General features: G+C 37.3%; 1 protein-coding gene across 1 annotated transcript in view; it reads left to right on the top strand.

The window, feature by feature from the left end:
• Positions 1-20,736, top strand: part of LOC115212215 (hemocyanin 1-like) — a gene marked incomplete at its 5' end in the record, with an annotated part of 41,672 nt that extends 20,936 nt beyond the window's left edge. The window contains 12 exons of the mRNA XM_029781054.2: positions 5,327-5,377; positions 6,766-6,793; positions 8,031-9,263; positions 10,007-10,469; positions 11,250-12,031; positions 12,241-13,482; positions 14,279-15,526; positions 15,947-16,965; positions 17,328-17,568; positions 17,669-18,327; positions 18,657-19,239; positions 19,421-20,736. Of these exons, the coding sequence (XP_029636914.2) occupies positions 5,327-5,377; positions 6,766-6,793; positions 8,031-9,263; positions 10,007-10,469; positions 11,250-12,031; positions 12,241-13,482; positions 14,279-15,526; positions 15,947-16,965; positions 17,328-17,568; positions 17,669-18,327; positions 18,657-19,239; positions 19,421-20,640 (8,769 nt within the window). The remainder of the gene's footprint in view (positions 1-5,326; positions 5,378-6,765; positions 6,794-8,030; positions 9,264-10,006; positions 10,470-11,249; positions 12,032-12,240; positions 13,483-14,278; positions 15,527-15,946; positions 16,966-17,327; positions 17,569-17,668; positions 18,328-18,656; positions 19,240-19,420) is intronic.
• Between the last annotated feature and the right edge of the window lie 3,041 nt (positions 20,737-23,777).

A 23,777-nucleotide genomic window follows, 5' to 3' on the forward strand; every position in this document is an offset into this window, starting at 1 on the left:
TTCAATTTTTCCTCGCATGACTTGAGTGCAGTAACAGATGACTTCCGGTTACTTTGAATAATTTCCAATCTGCCTAGATACTTTTTTTGCACTGATTAAAGTCCAAAGTATTTTCCATAATATTTTCCGAAAGAATTTTTAGGCATGAGGCAAACAATTCCTTTTCTGACTGGAAATTAATGTACATTTAGGGAAGCGAGGATGGGTAATTTCTGATTCCTCATTATTTTCTGCCTACCAATTTGAAAGTGGAGGCGCGTGGCTTAGTGGTTAGGTTGTCAGCACTATGATCGTAAGATTGTGGTTTCGATTCCTGGACCGCGATGTGTTGTGTTCTTGAGCAAAACACTTCATTTCACGTTGCTCCAGTTCACTCAGCTGGCAAAAGTGGGTAACGCTGTGATGGACTGGTGTTCCGTGCAGCTGGGGAACACATACGCCATTGAAACCGGGAAACCGGGCCCATGAGCCTGGCTAGGCTTTAAAAGGGCGCAGTGGAGGCGCAATGACCCAGTGATTAGAGCAGCGGTTTCGATTCCCAGACCGGGCGTTGTGTGGGTTTATTGAACGAAAACACCTAAAAAGCTCCACGAGTCTCCGGCAGGGGGTGGTGGCGACCCCTGTTGTACTCTTTCGCCACAACTTTCTCTCACTCTCTCTTCCTATTTCTTGAGTAACGCTGCGATGGACTGGCGTCCCGTCCAGCTGGGGGGAGCACACGCCACAGAAACCGGGAAACCGGGCCCATGAGCCTGGCTAGGCTTGAAAAGGGCGACGTTTATTGTTTACCAATTTGAAACCAATACATTGCAAGTATTGCTTCATCATTTTCTATTGTTGCATCATCTTTGGCGGTAAAAAACAGGTCAGCATTGTTGTCGAAGTTGAAAGTTTGGGGTGTAGTCAAGTGGTTGGTACTTTGTTTTTCAAGAGATTTTTCCTCGATTTTAATGGAGGCTGCTAATAACATATCTGAATGATTTTTGCTGTTTAACAATAAATATTCTTTTCTCTGTTGGAGTCAATTCTTTCCCACACTAATGTTTAATTTGATCATTTTTCAATTTCCAAAACATTTTTCAATTTCCAAACAAAGTGGGGAATAATGAGTAATTACTAATTTCAATAATGTTTTTCTCTTCAACTGCATGGTGCGTAAATATATCAGGAAAAAGGAACCCACTCCAGCAGATCGTGAAGAAGCTATAAAGAATATTCTAAGTTGACTTCGTTAATTTCTTATCATGTGCAATTTTCCTTCGATCTAAGTATTCTAAATTTCTGTTGCACTTCTTATCTCTCTGATGTCGAAGGGTGGATATTACTATATGTGAGTCTTTTTGTAAAATATCAATATTTAGTTTTTCCTTGGGGCTGGCCAGATCGGAGCAATCCTAACGTTAATCAGCCGAAATTGCGAAGATGATCCGGTTCATGACTGAAGATTAGAGGCTTCGAATGACCCGTCCGTGTTTTTTGTATCGTTTATTTGAATGTTTTGCCTTCTTGTCCCATTTTGTATTTATATATATATTATTGCGGCGTACGTACACCTTATTCTCTTATATGTAAGTACACATTCCACTAAACTTTGTACGACTTCAACACTCTCTCTCACATTTCTTTGCTTTTCTTACTTTGTACTTCACTGTCCCTGTCTTTCTCTTTTCTCGCCTCCTTGATTCTTCGGTCTCCTCTCTCCCCTCTCTCTCACATTTCTTTGCCTTTCTTACTTTGCACTTCACTATCCCTGTCTTTCTTTTTCTCGCCAATCCTTGGCACTCTCTCTTTCTTCTCCCCCTCCTTAATTCCTTGTTCCTCTTTTTCTCTCTCTTCTCCCCCTCCTTAATACCTTTGTTCCTCTTTTTCTCTCTCTTCTCCCTCTCTTTAATTCTTTTGCCCCTTTTTTTCTCTCTCTTCTCTTCGGACCAGCGCCACGATAACATCGACTTCTTCGTCTGCCGTAAGGCATTATTTTTCAAATACGCCAGCTGAGTTCAATTCGTCTAAGTCGAAAGACGCCTGTTCTTATGTCATGTTATTATTATTATTATTATTATTATTATTATTATTATTATTGTTGTTGTTGTTGTTTTTTGTATTTATATTCGTATTATTTTTTATTTTTTGTATTTATATTCGTGTAACATCGTCCGTTTTTCTGTCCTTATTTCGTATACATTCGATCCTTTTTCCAAGAAATCTAATGCTCGTAGATCAGTTTTTCCTTGAGGCTGGCCAGATCGGAGCAATCTCAAGATTAATCAGCCGAAATTGCGAGGATGATCCAGTTCTTGACTGAAGATTAGAGGCTTCGAAAGACCCGTCCGTGTTTTGTGTATCGTCTATTTGACTGTTTTGCGTTCTTGTCCCATTTTGTATTTATATATTTATATTTATATATATATATATATATATATATATATATATATATATATATATATATATATATATATATATATATATATAGAGAGAGAGAGAGAGAGAGAGAGAGAGAGAGGGGGGCATTGTTACACATAGGTGCCACGCGCTAGGAGGGACTCTTAAAGTAAAAACTACTAAAATGAATAAACATATCGTACCGTATGCAACTCTCATTTAAAAACAGAATTCAGCTGCAGATCACCTGTGATTTCGTAATCAGTGCAAGCATAATTCAAGAATTATAATGAATGAACAAAATCAACATACCAGACGAACAACCATCGTGTCCACCATAGTATATAGAACTGTTCACCCCTTATACATCTATGTAAATGGTGGGTTTTTCCGAATTGCATTTCGGTAACAACGTGCTTATTCGGAATAAAAAGTCAGTAATGAATATACTCCGGTTAAATTTATAATTTAAAAATAGGATAAAATCTTCATAAGAATTTATCAAGTAGTTAGCGTGAAAAACATCATAAGAGAAAAATCCACCAATGTTTTCACTTAAATATATTTATTTATATTATATAGAGGGCATTATTACACATAAATGCCACACGCTAGGAAGGACTCTTAGAGTCAAAACTACTAAAATAAATAAACATATAGTACCAAATGCAACTCTTGAAGCAAGTCATTTAAAAACAGAATTCAGCTGCAGATCACCTGTGATTTCGTAATCAGTGAAGTGTTTTGCACTTTTTACTCATCAGCGCAAGCATAATTCAAGATTTATAATGAATGAACAAAATCAACATACTGCGGTGGATACGATGGTTGTTTGTCTGGTATGCTTGCACTGATGAATAAAGAGTACAAAACACTGCACTGATTACAAACTTATTCTGACAACGATCTCAACTACTTTTTTGCGTCCTTTTAAAGCCTAGCCAGGCTCATGGGCCTGGTTTCCCTGTTTCAATGGCGTATGTGTTCCCCAGTTGGATGGTACGTCAGTCCATCGCAGAATACGCCCTTTTAAAGCCTAGCCAGGCTCATGGGCCCGGTTTCTCGGTTTCAATGGCGTATGTGTTCCCCAGCTGGACGGGACGCCAGTCCATCGTTGCGCTACTCATTTTTGCCAGCTGAGTGAACTGGAGCAACGTGAAATGAAGCGTTTTGCTCAAGAACACAACGCGTTGCTCGGTCCAGGAATCGAAGCCACAATCTTACGATCATGATGCTGACACCCCACTAAGCCATGCGCCTCCACTTCTCAACTACTTAACATGACAAAAAAAACGACTGTGTTAATCATATCTCTCCGGGATTCAGAGAATAGCTGGAGGACAACTTATTTCTGCTTATTTGATAAATAAATGTACTTTGAAAGACCTAGTCGTCATTCCAATTTTCTATCTAAAACTAATAGCTGTATTTTAAGAGAATGAAAATTAAACAACGTTGCGTTCACAACATTCGGTGGTGGAGGTAATCACTTTTACGGCACCCAGTATGACTTACCTTGCGATATCGTTCATTATATAAATAAGTTAGATGCTAAAAGCTGATTGGATGCACAGATCCGTGATTAATATTTGTATGCTGGTGTTCCACTATTCTATGTCGGTTGTAAAAGCTCATAACTCTTTTAGATACAAATAATTTGAAGGAGAGGTATTATTCACTATTGAAAGCGGGTAAACTTAATAAATGCACTTTCACCAGTTTGCTGTGGCTACCTTCAAAGCCGCCTATGTACAAAAAAAAATATTCATGTTGGAAAATTAGTGGCTTTAAGTAATGGGAATTGGTTTCAAGCAGGAATCGAAACCGAACTGGGAATCCTGAATTATGAAATTTTGCGTCTTTATATTTGGTTGTCACTACAAGAGGAAAATTGAGTGTATGTAAATCACAATCTTGGCTTTGAATCAAATTTACAGATATAAATATTTAAAAAAAAAAAGGAAATGAAAAATTTACGCCAAATCATGTAAAACAGCTGGGCTGTATAATGTTACAGTTACAGAATAATTGCATAATTGTAAAGCCACATCCATATCGAGATTTTGTGTGGTAGAGGTAGCGTTGGTGATAGTGGTGGTGATGGTGATGATGATGATGATGATGATGGTGATGATGATGATGATGGTGATGATGATGATGATGATGATGATGATGATGATGATGATGATGATGATGATGGTGGTGGTGATGATGATGATGATGATGATGATGGTGGTGCTGGTGCTGGTGCTGGTGATGGTGATGGTGCTAGTGGTGGTGCTGGTGGCGCTGGTGGCGGCGGCGGTGGTGGTGGTGCTGGTGCTGGTGCTGGTGCTGGTGGTGCTGGTGCTGGTGGTGCTGGTGAAGGTTCTGGTGCTGGTGGTGGTGCTGATGATGGTGATGATGGTGGTGATGGTGATGATGATGATGATGATGATGACGATGATGATGATGATGATGATGATGATGATGGTGGTGATGGTGGTGGTGATGGTGGTGCTGCTGGTGGTGCTGCTGGGGAAAGAGATGACAGTAGTGATTGTGCTGCAAGTACTGGTAGTACTGGTGCTGGTGATGGAGTTAGTGGTGGTGACGTTGGTCATCTATTACACTGGAAATTAAACGTCATTGCGAGGCGCTGATGATTTTGCTGGAAGGAAAGGGAACAATGGTTTACTACCACTGATTTAAGGTTACAATTAGGATATTAGTAAGGGACAGAGTTTAAAGTACTATATGATAGCAATCTATCCTTTTTTTGCGAAAGATACCTTGATATGTCATTTTGGCTCTGTAGATAACATGATATGTCATAATTATGATGTATTGTCTAAAAGAGATAAACGTGTCCACTTTTTTGCTAACAAAGTATTACTGAAATTGTTATAAAAGGGGAATATCTCAGAGGTTTCATCAGTGTTGCCTTCAACCGAAGACTGAACACTGACTTGAAGAAGTCATGATGAAGATTCCTTGTCTCTTTGCGATCGTCTTCGCCGTAAGTTGAGCAGATTTCTTTACTTTTTTATGCACGAATCGAAATCAACTTTTCTATTTTATTATTTTGTCCAATGAGGGAAATGGGACGGCTGAATCATTAGAACGCAGGAAAATGCCTTGTGGCCTTTTTTGGGCCTTAACGTACTGGATTGAAATCTTTCCCAGGTTAACTTTGTCTTTCATCCTTTCGGGTGTCGAAAGTACCAGGCTATTAATGCGGTCGATGGCATTAACTAAGCCCTTACACTCAAACAGCTGACCTGGTGCCTAAATCATAAACTGTTATCTTTGCACATTGCCGGAGAGTATATTGACAGAGTCATAAGAGCGTCGGATAATACGCTTTGTGATATTTGTCCCCGTTCTACATATTTTGAGTTCAAATCCTGCCGAGATCAACTTTGTCCACGCTCTTTATATTCTGAGTACAAGTTCCGTCGAGGTCAACTTTGCTTTCATTCTTTCGGTGTCTAAAATAAGTAACAGTTAAACACTGGGGTCGATGTAAGTGACTTACCCTCTCTCCTAAAACTTCTGGTCTTATCTAAAAATATGAAACCATTAAATGCAGATAGCTGGTAGAATTGTTAGCGCTTTGGGTAAGATTCTAGGCGCTGATTCTTATGGCTCTATAATTTCTGACATCAAATTGCATCGAAGTCCACTTTCATTATTTCAAGGTCGATAACGTACAGTTAAATACTATCGTCGATATAATTGACCTGCATTTCCCTCAAAATTGCTGACCTCATCCCAAAATTAAAAAAACATTATTTCATACACTGAGGCCAGCGAGCCGATAGAATAGCTAAGAGCGTCGAAATATGCCTTCGGGTATCTACGATATGAATTGAAACGATATGAGTTAACTGAGGTTAACTTTGACTTTCATCCTTACGGGGTCGATGAACAAAATTACCAGCCAAGTACTAGGATCGATTGTATGAGTTAATGCTTGCCGCTCATAACTGATAGCCTTGTGCTTACATCAGAAATGATTACTTTTGAACGTCACAGGGTAGCAGGTTGAGGGAACCAATACAGCGTCGCAAAATATATAGTGGGGTACTAATCACCGCTCTATATATTCGGAGTTCAAGTTGCGCCGAGATAAATGTAGCATTTCATCTCCTGGGGTCGATAACATGAAGTATCAACCAAGAACTGGGAATGATGGTACAAACGAAACCCTTCCCTCAAAATTCTGGTGTAGTTCCTTCATTAGAAACCATTATTTTCCATGTCAAAAATCTTTTAAATGGTAAATGCAAGAAATAAAGAATTTCTATTGCTTTGTCTTCTCAATTCATAATTAATACAGTTTTTAAATGTCTTATATCTAGATATAATCGGAAACATTTCTTTTTTTTTTCCTGCTTCTTTTAGTTCTGGCTTTGCGGATACATCGCAGAAGGTATTAAATATTTCCTTTTTATATATTATAATTGCCATATTGTCATTTGATAGGGAAGCAATCAGAAGAGGGATCAGTTAGTTTGGCTAAGTATCGACATGTAAATTTCTCAAAATATACTACATAAAGAGGTGTTTTGGTCAGTGTGTGTCTTGTTAGAATCTACTAAATCTGAAACTGTTACTGCTGTTATAATAAAAAAAAGGAATCACTATTCACTCCGCTAAGCTGATTTTAGCATAGATGTTACACTTTATTGCTCACATTTTGTAATCACAAATATAACATCGAAGTTCTGTTACAAATCTGTATCGCATTGAAAACAGTAACGAGCTGCATATACAGTTAAATAAGGTCGATGGGACCTGGAAAAAATGCGTCGACCAAAGATTATTTGTTCACTGGGTTGTAATTTATACCACAGAATATCATTCGAGACACAATTAGTAATGAAGAGAAATCTCTATTGATATGTACTCTACAGACAGTACTAAATATTTGAAGTTGCCCCAAACTTCTTACGGTCTCGATCTAAATAGATGTATACATTACAGTGAATTGTTTTAATGGAGCACAAAGCAGTTATTGCTCTAATCTTGCTTTGGAAATGATATTAAGATATTTTACAAACAAAAGAAGTACATATATTTTAAACCACGGTGCGAATCTAATGAATTAAGCGTTTAAAAAAACAAAGTAGTAGGAGATATCTATTGTTGTTCGGGATAATTTTATTTTAGTTCGAATGTGTCTTTGTAGCACAAAAATATACAAACTTTGACTGACTTTGAAAATTAAGATAAATTGGCCTCAATGTAAGATTTGTAGATGAAACCGAAAGTAAAATATTTTGTCCGTATATATTTACACACGTAAACTCATTTCTGCACTTAACAAATGGCATCATTGAAATCTCATTCGAATTATCTGCCATCAGGATCCTGCAGAGTTTAAGGTTATGCTGATAACGTTCACTAAGTACTTTATAACTATGTTTATGGAAGCAGAGACAACGGTTCTAAATATACCCTAAATTGAGTGAATAATAAATTACAGTGATTATAAAATTCCTTTCTTATATTGCTAAAAGAACAAAAAAAGTGAAAAAACAGGAGGGTTCAGATATGTAACTAGATACTTCATTGTATTAGATGTGGCAGTCTACACCTTCAGCCACTTCAACAATATTTAAATAAAAGATAATACTAATTATATTTTTTATTTCTAACCATTTCAGGTAATTTAATCCGTAAGAGTGTGGAAACACTAACAGAAGATGAAGTTCTCAACCTACAGGTAGCTCTCCGTGCCATGCAGGATGATGCATCTCCAACTGGTTACCAGGCTATCGCAGCCTACCATGGTGAGCCAGCTGACTGTAAGGCACCAGATGGAAGTACTGTGGTCTGTTGCTTGCATGGTATGCCAACGTTCCCTCTTTGGCATAGATTGTACCTTGTACAGTTTGAGCAAGCAATGGCAACTCATGGTTCCACACTTGGTGTTCCTTACTGGGATTGGACTCAACCAGTGGATCATCTTCCTGAGCTCGTTAGCCATCCTCTTTTTATGGATCCCTCTTCTCACAAGGCTAAAAAGAACGTCTTCTACTCAGGCGATATCGCATTTGAGCAGAAGGTCACTGCTAGAGCCGTTGATACAAGATTGTTCCAATCTTCAAAGGGAGGAAAGAACTTCTTATTAGATGGTATTCTCTTAGCTTTAGAGCAAGAAGACTATTGCCATTTCGAAGTTCAGTTTGAAGTTGCTCATAATCCAATCCACTATCTCGTTGGTGGTCGCTTTGCTCATTCAATGTCTAGTTTGGAGTATACTTCATACGATCCACTCTTCTTCTTGCATCATTCGAACGTTGAACGTCTGTTTGTTATTTGGCAAGCTCTGCAGAAGCATAGAGGTCTTGACGGTAGTGCCAACTGTGGCTTGAACATGTTCCATAACCCAATGGAACCGTTTGGTCGTGACACCAATCCTATTAGTCTTACTAAAGACCACGCCAAGGCTGTTGATTTGTTTGACTACAACGAACTAGGATATGATTATGATGATCTTCACCTCAATGGAATGGACATTCCACAGCTAGATACGCTTTTGAAAGAACACCAACAGCACCCGAGAGCATTTGCTAATTTCAGATTAGGAGGTATCAAGACCTCTGCCAACGTTCGAGTCGCAGTTTGTGTTCCAACCGATGACAAAAGACACAGCGATAACTGCAACAATCATGTCGGTTCTTTCTTTATTCTTGGTGGTGTACACGAGATGACCTGGAACTTCGGTTATCCCTTCCTCTTTGAGATTACAGATGTTGTCAAATCTCTCGGTGTTCCTTTGGATGGCAACTATTACATTCATGCTGATGTTACTGCAATTAATGGCACTCTCTTACCCGATGGCACAATCCCAAGACCGACTGTCACATATATTCCAGCTCATGACTTTAAAGATGGTAAGTAGAAATCATTTATATATTTAGAGAATTTTGAGAATTCTGTTTATATTGCCGTATAAACTGAATCTCCAATTACGTTCTAAACATAAAACTGAGTCACCAAATACCCATTGGGTTCAACGTCACACCTTAAAATATTTCCAAACGGGAGAATCTTTTCGCATAATACGAGATCGCATCATAGATGCAGAATAATTAAAGTAGGATCGTCAGAATAACAACATCCTTTAGAATCACTTGCTTAAATTTCATATTTATTTCATTTACTCCTTTTCAACAAATATTCCTTTTTTTAAAAACCTGTCCAGTTTTTTACCAAATTTTGAAGTTTATCTTCCTCTGTTTTTAACAATAATTCTGTATTATAAAACATGTAAATTTCTCGATTTAATATAAGAAGAATACGTTGTAATGGACTTACATGAAGTGAACCTGTGAAACACCAATTATAGTATGAAAGTAATAGATATGATAATTTCTCCAACATATGTTTTTAAATTTTCTTGACAACTTAAAACCATTATAAGATGTATGTTTAATATATATAATGTTTTTCCTTAGTGTCTCATTATATTGTCGTATATGTCTTAAATCATTATCAAGAGAGGTCACTTAAAGTGATGTAATTTCATAAACTAAACGGCCAAAGTATTAAAACCATATCCTATAAAGTTGTACTTTTTCATAATGAACATATTGTTTTTGTATTCTTCAAAAGTTATCACTTTGACTTTTTATAGCTGATATGGCACCAGTAGATAGAACTGGTTTAACCGTCCGTAAAGATCTTCGTAGTTTGACTATAGAGGAAGAGCATGAACTGAGAATTGCCATGGAACGTTTCATGGATGATAAATCCATTGACGGTTACCAAGCCTTAGCTGAATTCCATGGTCTTCCAGCAAAATGTCCAGAACCTGATGCTATCAACCGTGTTGCATGCTGTGTTCATGGAATGTCCACTTTCCCACACTGGCACAGACTTGTTGTCATACAGTTTGAAGATGCTCTTATTGCCCGTGGATCCCAGATAGGTGTTCCTTATTGGGACTGGACGAAACCTAGCTCAGAATTGCCACCTCTGGTTGCTGCTGAAACATATGAAGATCCTTACACAAAAGAAGTAAAACCAAATCCTTTCTTCCATGCACCAGTCGAGTTTTTGCACAATGATGTCTTTACTAAAAGAAGCGTTGATGCAAGGTTTGTAAATTTCATAATATTTTAGATATTGTATCCTGAAATAGCTTCATTCAAACATTTAACAATAAACCTTATTTTTCATCCTCTTCCAAAACCTAGTTTAATTAATAATTGGTAATACAGCGTTTCTTCATCAATCACACAGAAATCTTTACGATATCTATAACTACAAAGGTAACAGCTAGGGCCACATGACGCTTTCAAGTTAGTAGATGTCTTCGGATAAAACATTGGAAATTTGTTATTGTTAAGTGTACAAATGTTAGGTTTGAATTTTTAATTTAATTTCTTCATCAATCACAAAGAAACCTTTACAGTATCTATAATTACAAAGAATCACATATTTTCAAGTTTCTAGATGTCTTGCGATAAAACATTACAATTTTTCCAGTAATATAAAACTCAAATATATGTTACTGAAACTACTTCCCCAAAACTTTTGTGGTATCCTTCAAACACTCTAATATATACTTTTCACCCGGGACAGTATCTTTATTACTACTAAATGTATAAATGTTAGATCTGAATTTTAAATTTAATAGAAAACTTTAATGTTCCTATCTGTTTACGTCTCAATTCCTCACATTTAATAAATACCGTTGAGAAACGCGCAAAAGATGGCGCTAATTCCTTCTAAATACATGTTAAACTACTTACTGGTCAGAAATATAAAGCCCTATATATGTTGTATGAGTTGTATTTTAGTTATTATTCGTATATGAATCTGTATAGATTTCATTACTTTCATATTTATGATCTGTTTTCATTCTAATTGATTAGATTGTTTGAGAAACCAACAAAAGGACATCACGGATATCTCTATGACGGTATGATGTTAGCCTTCGAAGAAGAAGATTTCTGTGATTTCGAAGTGCAGTTCGAAGTTACCCATAATGCAATTCATGCTTGGGTTGGTGGCAATGAACCTTATTCTATGTCGTCTTTGCATTACACGTCATTTGATCCCCTCTTCTGGCTACATCACTCACAAGTTGATAGATTGTGGGCAGTATGGCAAGCATTGCAGATCCATCGTGGAAAACCCTACAAACCATACTGCGCTCTTTCAGAGGTCCATCGTCCTTTGAAACCATTTGCCTTTGAACCACCACTGAATAACAACAAACATACATATCGTCACGCAGTACCAACAGAGGTTTATGATTATCAGTCAGACCTTCATTACACTTATGATACGCTCTTCTTCGGAGGAATGTCCGTTAGAGAGCTTCAGAGACATATCGAAGAAGACAAGGCTAAAGATCGTGTGTTCGTTGGCTTCCTTTTGATGGGTATCAAAACATCAGCAAATGTTGACATCACTGTCGATAGTGCAGGTAACACATACAATGCTGGATCAATAACAATCCTTGGAGGCAGCAAAGAGATGGAATGGAGATTTGATCGACTTTACAAGTATGAAATTACTGGAGCACTAGCTGAACTTGGTGTAGATATGCGCGCTGATTATAGCATAACCTTACAAATTACCGATATCAATGGAACAGCTCTTCCATCCACCGCAATTCCAGATCCAATTGTGATATTCACTCCAGGAAAAAGTAAGTGCTCTGAAATGTCTTCTCATTCTTGATTTATTCATAAAAATATATTCTAAATATCAAACTAGATATAAACTGTATTCACCACACTCACTCGTTTTTATTATAATTTGATTTTGTTAATAACATTCTCATTGAAGTTAATTTTAATTTCATAAACATAACAGGTTCAAGAATCTCATGACGATTTTGTTTTGGATTTTTTTCAGAGGAATCAGACGTTGTCTTTGACGAATTATATCGTTCCAGACGAGACGTTTCTTCATTGACCCATGCAGATATGAATACACTGAGGAAGGCTTTACAAGCTTACGAAGACGATAAAAGTCCCAATGGATATCAGCAAGTAGCTGCTTTCCACGGTTCCACACAATGGTGTCCTAGCCCTGATGCTGCAGTCAAATATGCTTGCTGTCACCACGGAATGGCAACATTCCCTCATTGGCATAGATTGCTGACAATCAACTTTGAAAACGGTCTGCGAAGAAATGGTTATCAAAATGGTATTCCTTACTGGGATTGGACTCGCCCGATTTCGGAACTGCCTGCTCTGGTAAAAGAAGAAACATATCTTGATGAAAATGGGGAAGCTCACCCGAATCCATTCTTTAGTGGCGTTATTGATGAAGCTGGTGCTCAAACCACCCGAGCTCTTAATCCAGAGCTATTTGTTCAACCTCCTTTCGGAGAATTCACTCCCTTGGCAAATGAAGTTATGTACGCTTTAGAACAAGAAGACTTTTGTTCGTTCGAAGTACAATTCGAAATTGCTCATAATCACATCCATGCACTTGTTGGAGGTGGAGAACAGTATTCTATGTCATCACTTGAATACACAGCCTACGATCCTCTTTTCATACTTCACCATTCAAATGTTGATAGAGTTTGGGCCATTTGGCAAGCTCTGCAAAAGTTCCGAGGACATCGATACAACAGTGCTAACTGTGCTATTGAAACTCTACGTAAACCAATGTCTCCTTTTAGTCTCACCAGTGACATCAATGTTGATTCAATGACTCGAGAACATTCAGTTCCTTTTGATGTGTTTGATTACAAGAAGAATTTCCATTACGAATATGATGTTCTTGAATTGAATGGATTATCTATTCCAAAGTTACACAGAGAAATTAACAGACGTCGTATGAAGGGTCGCGTTTTCGCTACTTTCATGCTCGAAGGTATTAAACAGTCTGCATTAGTTGAATACTATATCAGGGCTCATGGTGCTACTGATCAGGTGAAAGCTGGAGAATTTTATGTTCTGGGTAGTGCTAACGAAATGCCTTGGAAATTTGACCGAGTTTACAAAGCTGATATCACGAAGCAGATGAAGGAAGCACATCTACATTATAACGACCAATATCACATCGAATATCACGTGAAAGACTTGGCTGGAGCTGAAATAGCCGATGTTAATCTTGAACCTGCAATTGTCTACGAACCAGGTCTTGGTAAGTAACCATTATTACGTAAGTGCGACAAATGCTACAATAGAAACAAGAACCGATATTCTTTGGAGACTGACTTTTTGGCTTCATACTATAAGCTAAATTTCAAACGATATTTATTTTAACTTCACAAAATCGTTAAAAATATGTAAAAAAAATGTAACTGTAAAATTTTAAAATGTAATTATATAAGTTTTTATTTTCTCGAACGTTTATGTTTTATCAATAGCTAGCTGACCCTGCGCCGTCAAAAGTGACGGATAATTGTAGTATTTTATATATAAAATTTGATAGCAAATCAAATTAATACACTTGTCAATGTTATTTAGTGGTTCTCTTTTGAGATGTGACATCAATCATTGCTTGTTACTGAAAGAACTCTGGTTCACACATAAAAACATTCACATATTTCCCTTGCTCATACACACACATACACACATATACTCACACAGGGTTGAAATGCTGTGAGATTTTTCTTTTCATCGTTGAATGTTCATCCTCCCACTTCCATTGTACACACACACACACACACACACACACACACATGCACACACATACACACACAATAATTCACATACCTCCCTTTTGCATACACATGGACATTCTCACGTTGAAACGCCCCCACTATCTGTCTGCCACCAGTCCGTCCTTCCTTCTTTTCTCATTCATATGTTGTGACGGAGAAAAACGCCAGAGTATTATTATAGTAAATTCTTTGTGTTAAGAAAATATTAATGTAAAATATGAAATACAACATTTAACTATTTCAATTAATCAATATTCAAAATTTTTTCTACAGGTGATTTCGGCGAGGTGGGTGTATGGGTTGAACCTGTAACCAGTGCAAACCGAATTAGAAAGAATCTCAACAGTCTTACTACCGGCCATATCGAATCACTGAGAAATGCTTTCAAAGATATGACAACTGATGGTAGATACGAAGAAATTGCCGCATTCCACGGATTGCCGGCTCAGTGTCCTAACAAAGATGGTAGTAAAGTATATACATGTTGTATTCATGGTATGCCAACTTTTCCACACTGGCATAGATTATATGTTGCTCTAGTAGAGAACGAATTATTAGCCAGAGGTTCCGGTGTAGCTGTACCTTATTGGGATTGGATACAACCATTTGATCAACTTCCAGCTTTGGTCAATGAAGCCACTTACTACAATTCAAGAACGCTTCACATCGAACCAAATCCATTCTTTAAAGGAAAGATTTCTTTCTTAAATTCAGAAACCAAGCGAGATCCACAGCCTAAATTATTTGGTAACAAATACCTTTACGAACACACACTTTTCGTCTTGGAACAGACTGACTTCTGTGAGTTTGAAGTCCAGTTTGAAGTACTTCACAATACTATCCACTCGTGGCTCGGTGGCCGTGATCCTCACTCTATGTCGTCGCTGGATTTTACAGCTTATGATCCAATCTTCTTCCTTCATCATAGTAATATTGATAGGATATGGGCAATTTGGCAAGAATTACAACGTTACCGAAAGCTACCTTACAATGAAGCTAATTGCGCATTGCCTCTGCTTAATGTACCTATGCGACCATTCAGTAATACTACTGCAAATCATGATCGGATTACACTCACTCATAGCACTCCAAATGATGTCTTTGACTATCAAAATGTTTTACACTACAAATATGACACTTTGTCCTTCTTTGATCTCACTATTACCCAGTTGGAACATCTTATTGAAGAGAGAAAGGCTCATGACAGGATTTTTGCTGGATTCTTACTTCATGGTGTCAAAGCTTCGGCTGACGTACACATATACATTTGTGTACCTACTTCTAAGCATGAAGAAAACTGTGCTCACGAAGCTGGTGTCTTCTCTGTCTTGGGAGGAGAGTCCGAAATGCCATGGCAATTTGACCGTTCCTTCCGATATGAAATAACAGATCAGCTGAAGTTGTTAGGTCTCAACCAAAACAGCCATTTCCGTATTAAAACTGAAGTCATAGCTGTCAATGGATCATCAATCCATGCTAACATTTTCCCAAATCCAACTATTATTTATGTTCCAAAACAAGGTAAGAGATATATTGTTTTTTCTATTTTTATTCCATTTCCATTTTTATTCCAATCTCAAGCACAGAATGCGACGGCCTATTGTTCTGATGGCATTTGCAGCTGTTTGAGTCAACAGAAAATTCATTATTCACCCAGTAACCTAGCATAGTTTTTCATGACTAAGATCATTACGAGCTAACGAGGCACTTCTCAGTTTTTCCCCCCTTTGATCTCTCCTTAGAGTTATGTATTATATGGCAGTTAGGCAGTTATTACTTGTTCCATTTGTTTTATGAAAGTTTACGAGACTAAGTGACAAACAATAGCATACGGTCTCACTTTTCTATTTAAGGAGTAATCTGCATATGTTAATTCTAAATAATCTAATATATTAATTCTACATAACAAGTAACAATAACTCTATTCCAATATCTTTTCAGGTCATTTAGCTGACTTCAAACATGAAGAAAGCAATGGAAATCTTGTACGAAAGAATGTTGAACGACTCTCTTTGTCTGAGATGAATTCATTGGTACATGCTCTCAAAAGAATGCAGAAAGACAAGTCATCTGACGGTTTTGAAGCAATCGCATCATTCCATGCTCTGCCTCCTCTTTGCCCAAATCCGACTGCCAAACATAGACACGCTTGTTGTCTTCATGGTATGGCTACGTTCCCTCACTGGCACAGGCTCTTCGTCGTTCAGTTTGAACAAGCTTTACATAGACATGGAGCTACAGTTGGTGTTCCTTATTGGGATTGGACCCGTCCTATTTCAGAGATTCCTGCTTTCATAGCCTCTGAGATGTATTCTGACCCTTTCACTAAGATAGAATCGCATAACCCATTTAATCATGGTCATATTTCTTTCATCAGTGAAGACACTATGACTAAACGTGAGGTCAGCGAATATTTGTACGAACATCCTGTATTGGGAAAACAGACATGGCTCTTTGATAACATCGCTTTAGCTTTGGAACAGACTGATTATTGTGATTTCGAAATACAATTAGAGATTGTTCACAATGCCATTCACTCTTGGATCGGTGGAAAAGAAGAACTTTCCTTGAACCATTTGCATTATGCAGCCTATGATCCATTATTTTTCCTACATCATTCTAATGTCGATAGATTGTGGGTTATTTGGCAAGAACTGCAGAAGCTGAGAGGTCTCAGTGCCTATGAATCTCATTGTGCTCTTGAGCTTATGAAAGTCCCATTGAAACCGTTCTCCTTCGGAGCCCCTTACAATTTGAATGCACTCACCACTAAATTGTCCAAACCTGAAGACATGTTCAGATACAAAGACAACTTCCATTATGAATACGACATCCTAGATACTAACAGTATGTCTATTAATCAGATAGAGGCATATATCAGACACCAAAGAGAACACGATCGTGTTTTTGCTGGTTTTTTGTTGAGTGGATTTGGTTCATCAGCATATGCAACATTTGAGGTAAGTATAGAGACAAATCTTATTATTTATCGAAAGAATTCTAAAACAATATCAGGTTTCTAAAATTATTTGCCAAAACCTTATTTAAGAATTGCATTAAATTTGTTTTTTCATAAAATATAAAAGATTAAAGAAATTACTGAATACTGTAACACTTCCTTTTCTCAATTTTATAATTAGATTCCACCCAATTTCGGAGATATAAAATTTAATATATAAATGAATATTGAGATAATTATTCCACATTTTTCTTAAATGGATAATGTAATATAATTATTAGTACATCTTAGGTAAATTAATGACCTGTGTACATAAATATATAAAGAGTGTATATATTTCGTCTCTCTTTTGATGTATTTTAGATCTGCGTTGAAGAAGGAGAATGTCACGAAGGAAGTCACTTTGCTGTGCTTGGAGGCAGTACAGAAATGCCATGGGCCTTTGACCGTCTCTATAAGATAGAAATTACTGATGTTCTTGCTAATAATAATTTAGCTTTCGATTCACCTTTCACAATTAAGACGAAAATAGTTGCTCAAAATGGAACCGAATTGCCAGCAGGCATTCTTCCTGAAGCAACTGTAGTAAGGATCCCACCAGCCAGTAAGTGCCTTTGCTTCCTATAATATATAAATACAAATATTTATGCATAAACAGGTCGACATTTCACACTAATTTTCTATTCTTTCAATTATCTTTTCAGAGAAAGACATTGATGTTGACATTCCACTAAATCATATCCGACGAAATGTTGATTCTTTGGACGAAAGAGATATCCAGAATCTTATGGCAGCACTTACACGTGTTAAGGAAGACAAAAGTGACCATGGATTCCAGACTATCGCTGGTTATCATGGTTCAACGATGTGTCCTAGTCCAGATGACCCAAAATATGCCTGTTGCCTACATGGAATGCCAGTCTTCCCACATTGGCATCGTGTTTATTTGTTACATTTTGAAGATTCTATGCGCCGACATGGCTCCAGTGTTGCCACTCCTTATTGGGACTGGACAGATAAGCTTACGAAACTGCCCAGACTTTTAGGAGATCCTGACTACTATGATGCTTGGACTGATAACGTAATCGAGAATCCTTTCCTTAGAGGCTACATTGAACATGAAGACACCTACACAGTCAGAGACATAAGACCGGAACTATTTGAAATCAGTGGAGGAGAGGGATCTACACTTTACAGACAAGTACTTCTCATGCTTGAACAAGAAGACTATTGCGACTTCGAAGTGCAATTTGAAGTTGTTCATAACTCTATTCACTATCTTGTTGGTGGTCACCAGAAATATGCCATGTCCAGTTTGGTTTATAGTTCCTTTGATCCTCTCTTCTACATTCATCATTCAATGGTAAATAGCAAATAATTCATATATTTACCTTCATTTCTAATAATATTGTCTTTCTTTCCATAGTTTTCAAAATTATAATATTATGAAGTAAAATTAAATCTTCTTTCATTATGCTACAATCTGCAAAGATCAACATCTTCTAACAGTCGCTCGTATATTACAGTCAGTTGGAACGAATATATTTTATAAATAGCTTGCTTGATTCACTTTGTTATTTCATCACATATTTTGGTGACGTTTTAAGTGATTTTCATCATGTAAAGATCATTGTATCATTGTTCCGCCATAGAAGGACGTTTTTCCTATCTTTTCTTTCTCATTAAATTCAGGTTGATCGTCTCTGGGCTATTTGGCAAGCTCTCCAGGAACACAGAAAATTACCTTATGATAAAGCTTACTGTGCCCTAGAGCAACTGTCATTCCCGATGAAGCCGTTTTCTTGGGAAACCAACCCGAATCTACATACACGAGCTGCAGCAACACCACAGCATCTATTTAACTACCATAAACTTGGTTATAAATATGATAATCTTGACTTCCATGGAATGGATATTGATCAATTGGAGAAGACTATTCATAAACGCCAGAACACAGACAGAGTTTTTGCTTCATTCTTACTTTTTGGCATCAAAACTTCAGCTGATGTCCATTTGAAACTCTGCAAAGACACAACTTGTGAAGACGCTGGTGTGGTCTTTGTACTTGGTGGCGACAATGAAATGCCATGGCATTTTGATAGAACATACAAGATGGATATTACTCATGTTATCCATAAAATGCATATTCCTCTGGAAGACCTGTACGTTCACGGAAGCACTATTCACCTTGAAGTTGTAATTGAAACAGTTGATGGAAAAGTATTAGATTCCAGTTCTTTACCTGCTCCTACAATGATATATGTCCCAGCTAGAGGTTTGTTGAATATTGTATTCTCTTTCTAACCTTTTTCTCTTCTCTTTAACTTTACGTCAAATATCAAGTTATTTTTGTCAGTTGACTGTTAAAACTGTTACCGTCAAGGTTTGTCCATTTGTTCATATATTTCGACGAATCCATTGTTCAAAACAGGTATTCATTTTTTGTTCTTCTACAGATTTCAAGAAAGAGGTACACAAGATAGCCGCAGAAGGTGCCATAATCAGGAAGAATGTCAATAGTTTGACTCCAACTGACATCAAAGACCTAAGAGACGCCTTAGCTAAAGTACAAGCTGACTCTTCTGACAATGGTTACCAGAAAATCGCTTCTTATCACGGAATACCTCTCAGTTGTCATTATCCCAACGGCACAGCTTACGCATGTTGTCAACATGGAATGGTAACTTTCCCTCACTGGCATAGATTGTTAGTTAAACAAATGGAAGACGCTTTAGTTGCTCATGGTTCTCACATTGGTATTCCCTACTGGGACTGGACAACTACTTTCGCTCATTTACCTGTACTGGTCGCTGAGAAGGAAAACAACCCCTTCCACCATGCTCATATCGATGTTGCTAATAAAAATACAACCAGAGCACCGAGAGCTCAACTTTTTGATGATCCAGAAAAAGGAGATAAATCATTCTTCTACCGCCAGATAGCACTTGCTCTGGAACAAACAGATTTCTGTGATTTTGAAGTCCAGTTCGAAATCGGCCATAATGCTATTCATTCTTGGGTTGGAGGTAGTACTCCATATGGTATGTCAACCCTTCACTATACTTCCTATGATCCTCTCTTCTACCTTCATCACTCCAATACTGACCGTATTTGGGCTGTATGGCAAGCATTGCAGAAGTATCGAGGATTGCCTTACAATTCTGCCAACTGTGAAATCAATAAACTTGCTAAGCCACTGAAGCCGTTCAACTTGGAAAGCAATCATAACGCTGTTACAAAGGCTCATTCAACTGGCAATAAAGCTTTCGATTACCATGAACTTGGTTATGATTATGACAATCTTAATTTCCATGGTATGACCATTCCTGAATTGGAAGAACACCTTAAAGAAATACAACATGAAGACAGAGTATTTGCTGGTTTCTTACTTCGTACCATTGGTCAATCTGCTGATGTCAATTTCGACATCTGCACCAAAGATGGTGATTGTGTGTTTGGAGGTACGTTCTGTATTCTCGGTGGAGAACATGAGATGTTCTGGGCATTTGACCGTCTTTTTAAATATGATATCACCTCAAGTTTGAAACAACTGCGTTTAGATGCTCATGATGATTTCGAAATAAAGGTTACCCTTAATGGTATCGATGGTGGTATCTTACCACATGACTATCTCTCTCCCCCCACAGTTTTCTTCATGCCAAAGAAAGATCATTAACATGTTCTTATCATGTACTTGATTAAATTTGCATAATTTTTTCTCGTTCTTGATGCACTTTGTTCTTTTTATTCAATAAATGATATCTCAAGTATATAATTTTGTTTTCCTACTTACTTCCAGTTTTTTTGTGTCAGAATACTCTTTTCGCTTTTTTTTTGCATGACTTTACAGCGCCATCGACATGAAATTACACAACCATTTCTTATACCGTATAATTACTTTTACTTTGAGGCTTTAGACTTCTATCTTTAAACTTTAGCACTGCTTCTCGATTTTATATTCGACAATCTAAAACATCCTATTTTTTAAAGTAATATATTCTGAAGGACGCAGAACTGAGTGAAAATTTAGATACATGCGTACTTTTGTGAATTCCCCTCCTTTTGAGATGAGTTTAAATGCCATCTTTGTTTAATGTCAAAGAGAATTTGTATTTTATTATATCAATGACTGTCGGCAGCATTCCTTTTATTGGAACTTTTTCTCATAATGTCTCAAGGAAGGTTTAGTAAACAGCATCAGTTTACTAAAGGCATCTCCTTGTCAATGACTTAGCCAAATAGTAAATCTACGATATTTGCAGTCATTGGATTTTAAGCGATTAGTTTTACACATCTTCCTGTCGGCACACACATTTTTGCTCATCTAATCGCTCGTCAGACCTTACTTTAACAATATACTTAATCTTTATTTCTGAAGTGTCCATCTGCTTCATTTTCTTTCCAACCCACATTTTCCTACAAACGTTGACTTATATCAACAGTATCAAACTCAGCAATATTGGACAAGCTATGAAGTCCATTATCACTACCCTTCGTTCTTGTCTGTACTATTAAAATTATTGACGCTCACTTAATACTGAAATTGAAAAATAACCAGATGTGTATTATCACGTTTTTAACTGCTCATGTGTTATGGGTCTGTGACTCGCTATTAAAACTGTTTTAAGAACCAAGACACTATATTAATCAATATAACCATATATTTTCCACGAGAAATCACAATAAAATGATTCAGTTAGTCCCTTTATTTCTACTCACATTATATCCTGTTACCATTTTATAGTTTTCTAATAAAAAAAAAGAAGAGTATATTCTTAATAACAATCGGAATATCCTACTTAACGTTGCATACTGTAAGAAATCTTAATATTGTGGTATTCGTCTTGAGGAAATATATTTTTATAGACGCGTAGCATTAAAAAGTACAGAAACAGCAGCAACTGACGAAAGTATACAGCACCAGCGGCAGAACTGCCAGGTCACGTGATTTCTACCTAGTTACATGCCATCAGTAGTAGGTATCCGCTATCACTGCATGCTAGCATATAGAAAACAGTGACTGATTGGTCACTGGTGCTGAAAATAGCTGGTTGGGCAAAAATCAGTTATTATCGACGGAAATAGCATCAGTACTGAACAGAAGTCCTTGTATCCTACTTAACGTGAATATACTTTAAGGGCGCCATAATACTGCGATATTCACCTTGAGAAATCCTCTCATATAGACGTATTTCTAAGAACCACAGAAATATCGGTAGCAAACGAAAAGTGTCTAGTCCTTTCTGTCGAAAAGCAAAACTACTTCCACTCGAATTCAGCCATCCTCACCATTGCATTAGCAAAGCAACCTTATTAATCGACTATATGTCATCCATAATTTGAATAACATCATTCTTTTTTCTCAAATAATTTTTACAGAGACAGTTGCTGCACTTATAGCCAATATTTAGATAGTGAAGGCGGTGATCTGGAAGAAACGTTAGCACGCCGGGCGAAATTCCTAGCGGTATTTCGTCTGCCGTTACGTTCTGAGTTTAAATTCCACCGAGGTCGACTTTGCCTTTCATCCTTTCGGGGTCGATAAATTAAGTACCAGTTACGCACTGGAGTCGATGTAATCGACTTAATCCCTTTGTCTGTCCTTGTTTGTCTCCTCTATGTTTAGCCCTTCGTGGGCAATAACGAAATAAGAAACATTAGCACGCCGGGCAATATGCTTAGCGGCGTTTCGTCTGTTTTTACGTTCTGAGTTTAAATTGCACCGAAATCGACTTTGCCTTTCATCCTTTCGTGGGGTCGATAAATTACCAGTTGCGTAGTGGGGTCGATCTAATTGACTGTCTCCCCAAAAATGTTGAGCCTTGTGCCTAAAGAAGAAAAGAACATCCACACACACTTACATTTTAAGGGCAGCGAGCTGGCAGAAACGTTAGCACGCCGGGCAAAATGCTTAAGGGTATTTCGTCTGTCTTTACGTTTTGAGTTCAAATTCCGCCGAGATCGACTTTGCCTTTTATCCTTTCGAAATCGATAAATTAAGTACCAATTGCATACTGAGGTCGATCTAATCTACTGAGCTCCTCCCCAAAAATTCCGGGCCTTGTTCCAGGAGTAGAAAAGAATATTTGGATAGCGTTTCAATAACGTTTTCACCTAAAGTAGGTAACGAACCTTCAACTCCTAGTACCAGAAACGCTCTAACAGAGTTTGATTTTACTGCAAGTGGGATAATTGTCGCAAATGTAGATGCACTACAGCTTATATTCCAGCAAATAACATGTACTAAATACTCGGGTCGACTAAAGCCTTGTGAGTGAACTTGGTAGACGGAAACTGAAAGAAGCCTATCGTATATACGTTTATGTGTGTCTTCATGTCCTCACCACCACTTGACAACGGTGTTGGTGTGTTTACGTCCTCGTAGCTTAGCGTTTCGGAAGAAAGACCGTTAGAATATGCACCCGGCTTAACAAAAAATAATAGGGTTGATTAATTCGACTAAAGATTCTTCAAGGCGGTGCCCCAGCATGGCCGCAGTCCAATGACTGAAACAAGTAAAAGATAAGTGGTGAAATATATATATATATATATATATATATAAACGTTCGCATAACATTTATATATTTGTCATGTGAACAATGATATTTTGAAAACAAATGAGTTTGATATTTAATTTCATTTTAACTTCATATACTTATATTTGTGTATGAGAAACTGATGAACTACATACATTTTACGATAAAAACTTGCATTTTTATTTTGATTAAATTCAGAACAAAACCTTTGAATGTTTTTCGTCTGCATTCAGCGTCTCTTACTGTCACTCATTCCCACTCCGTTTGTTGTTTTACA

Source organism: Octopus sinensis, linkage group LG5 (assembly GCF_006345805.1).
Source record: "Octopus sinensis linkage group LG5, ASM634580v1, whole genome shotgun sequence".
Lineage (NCBI taxonomy): Eukaryota > Metazoa > Mollusca > Cephalopoda > Octopoda > Octopodidae > Octopus > Octopus sinensis.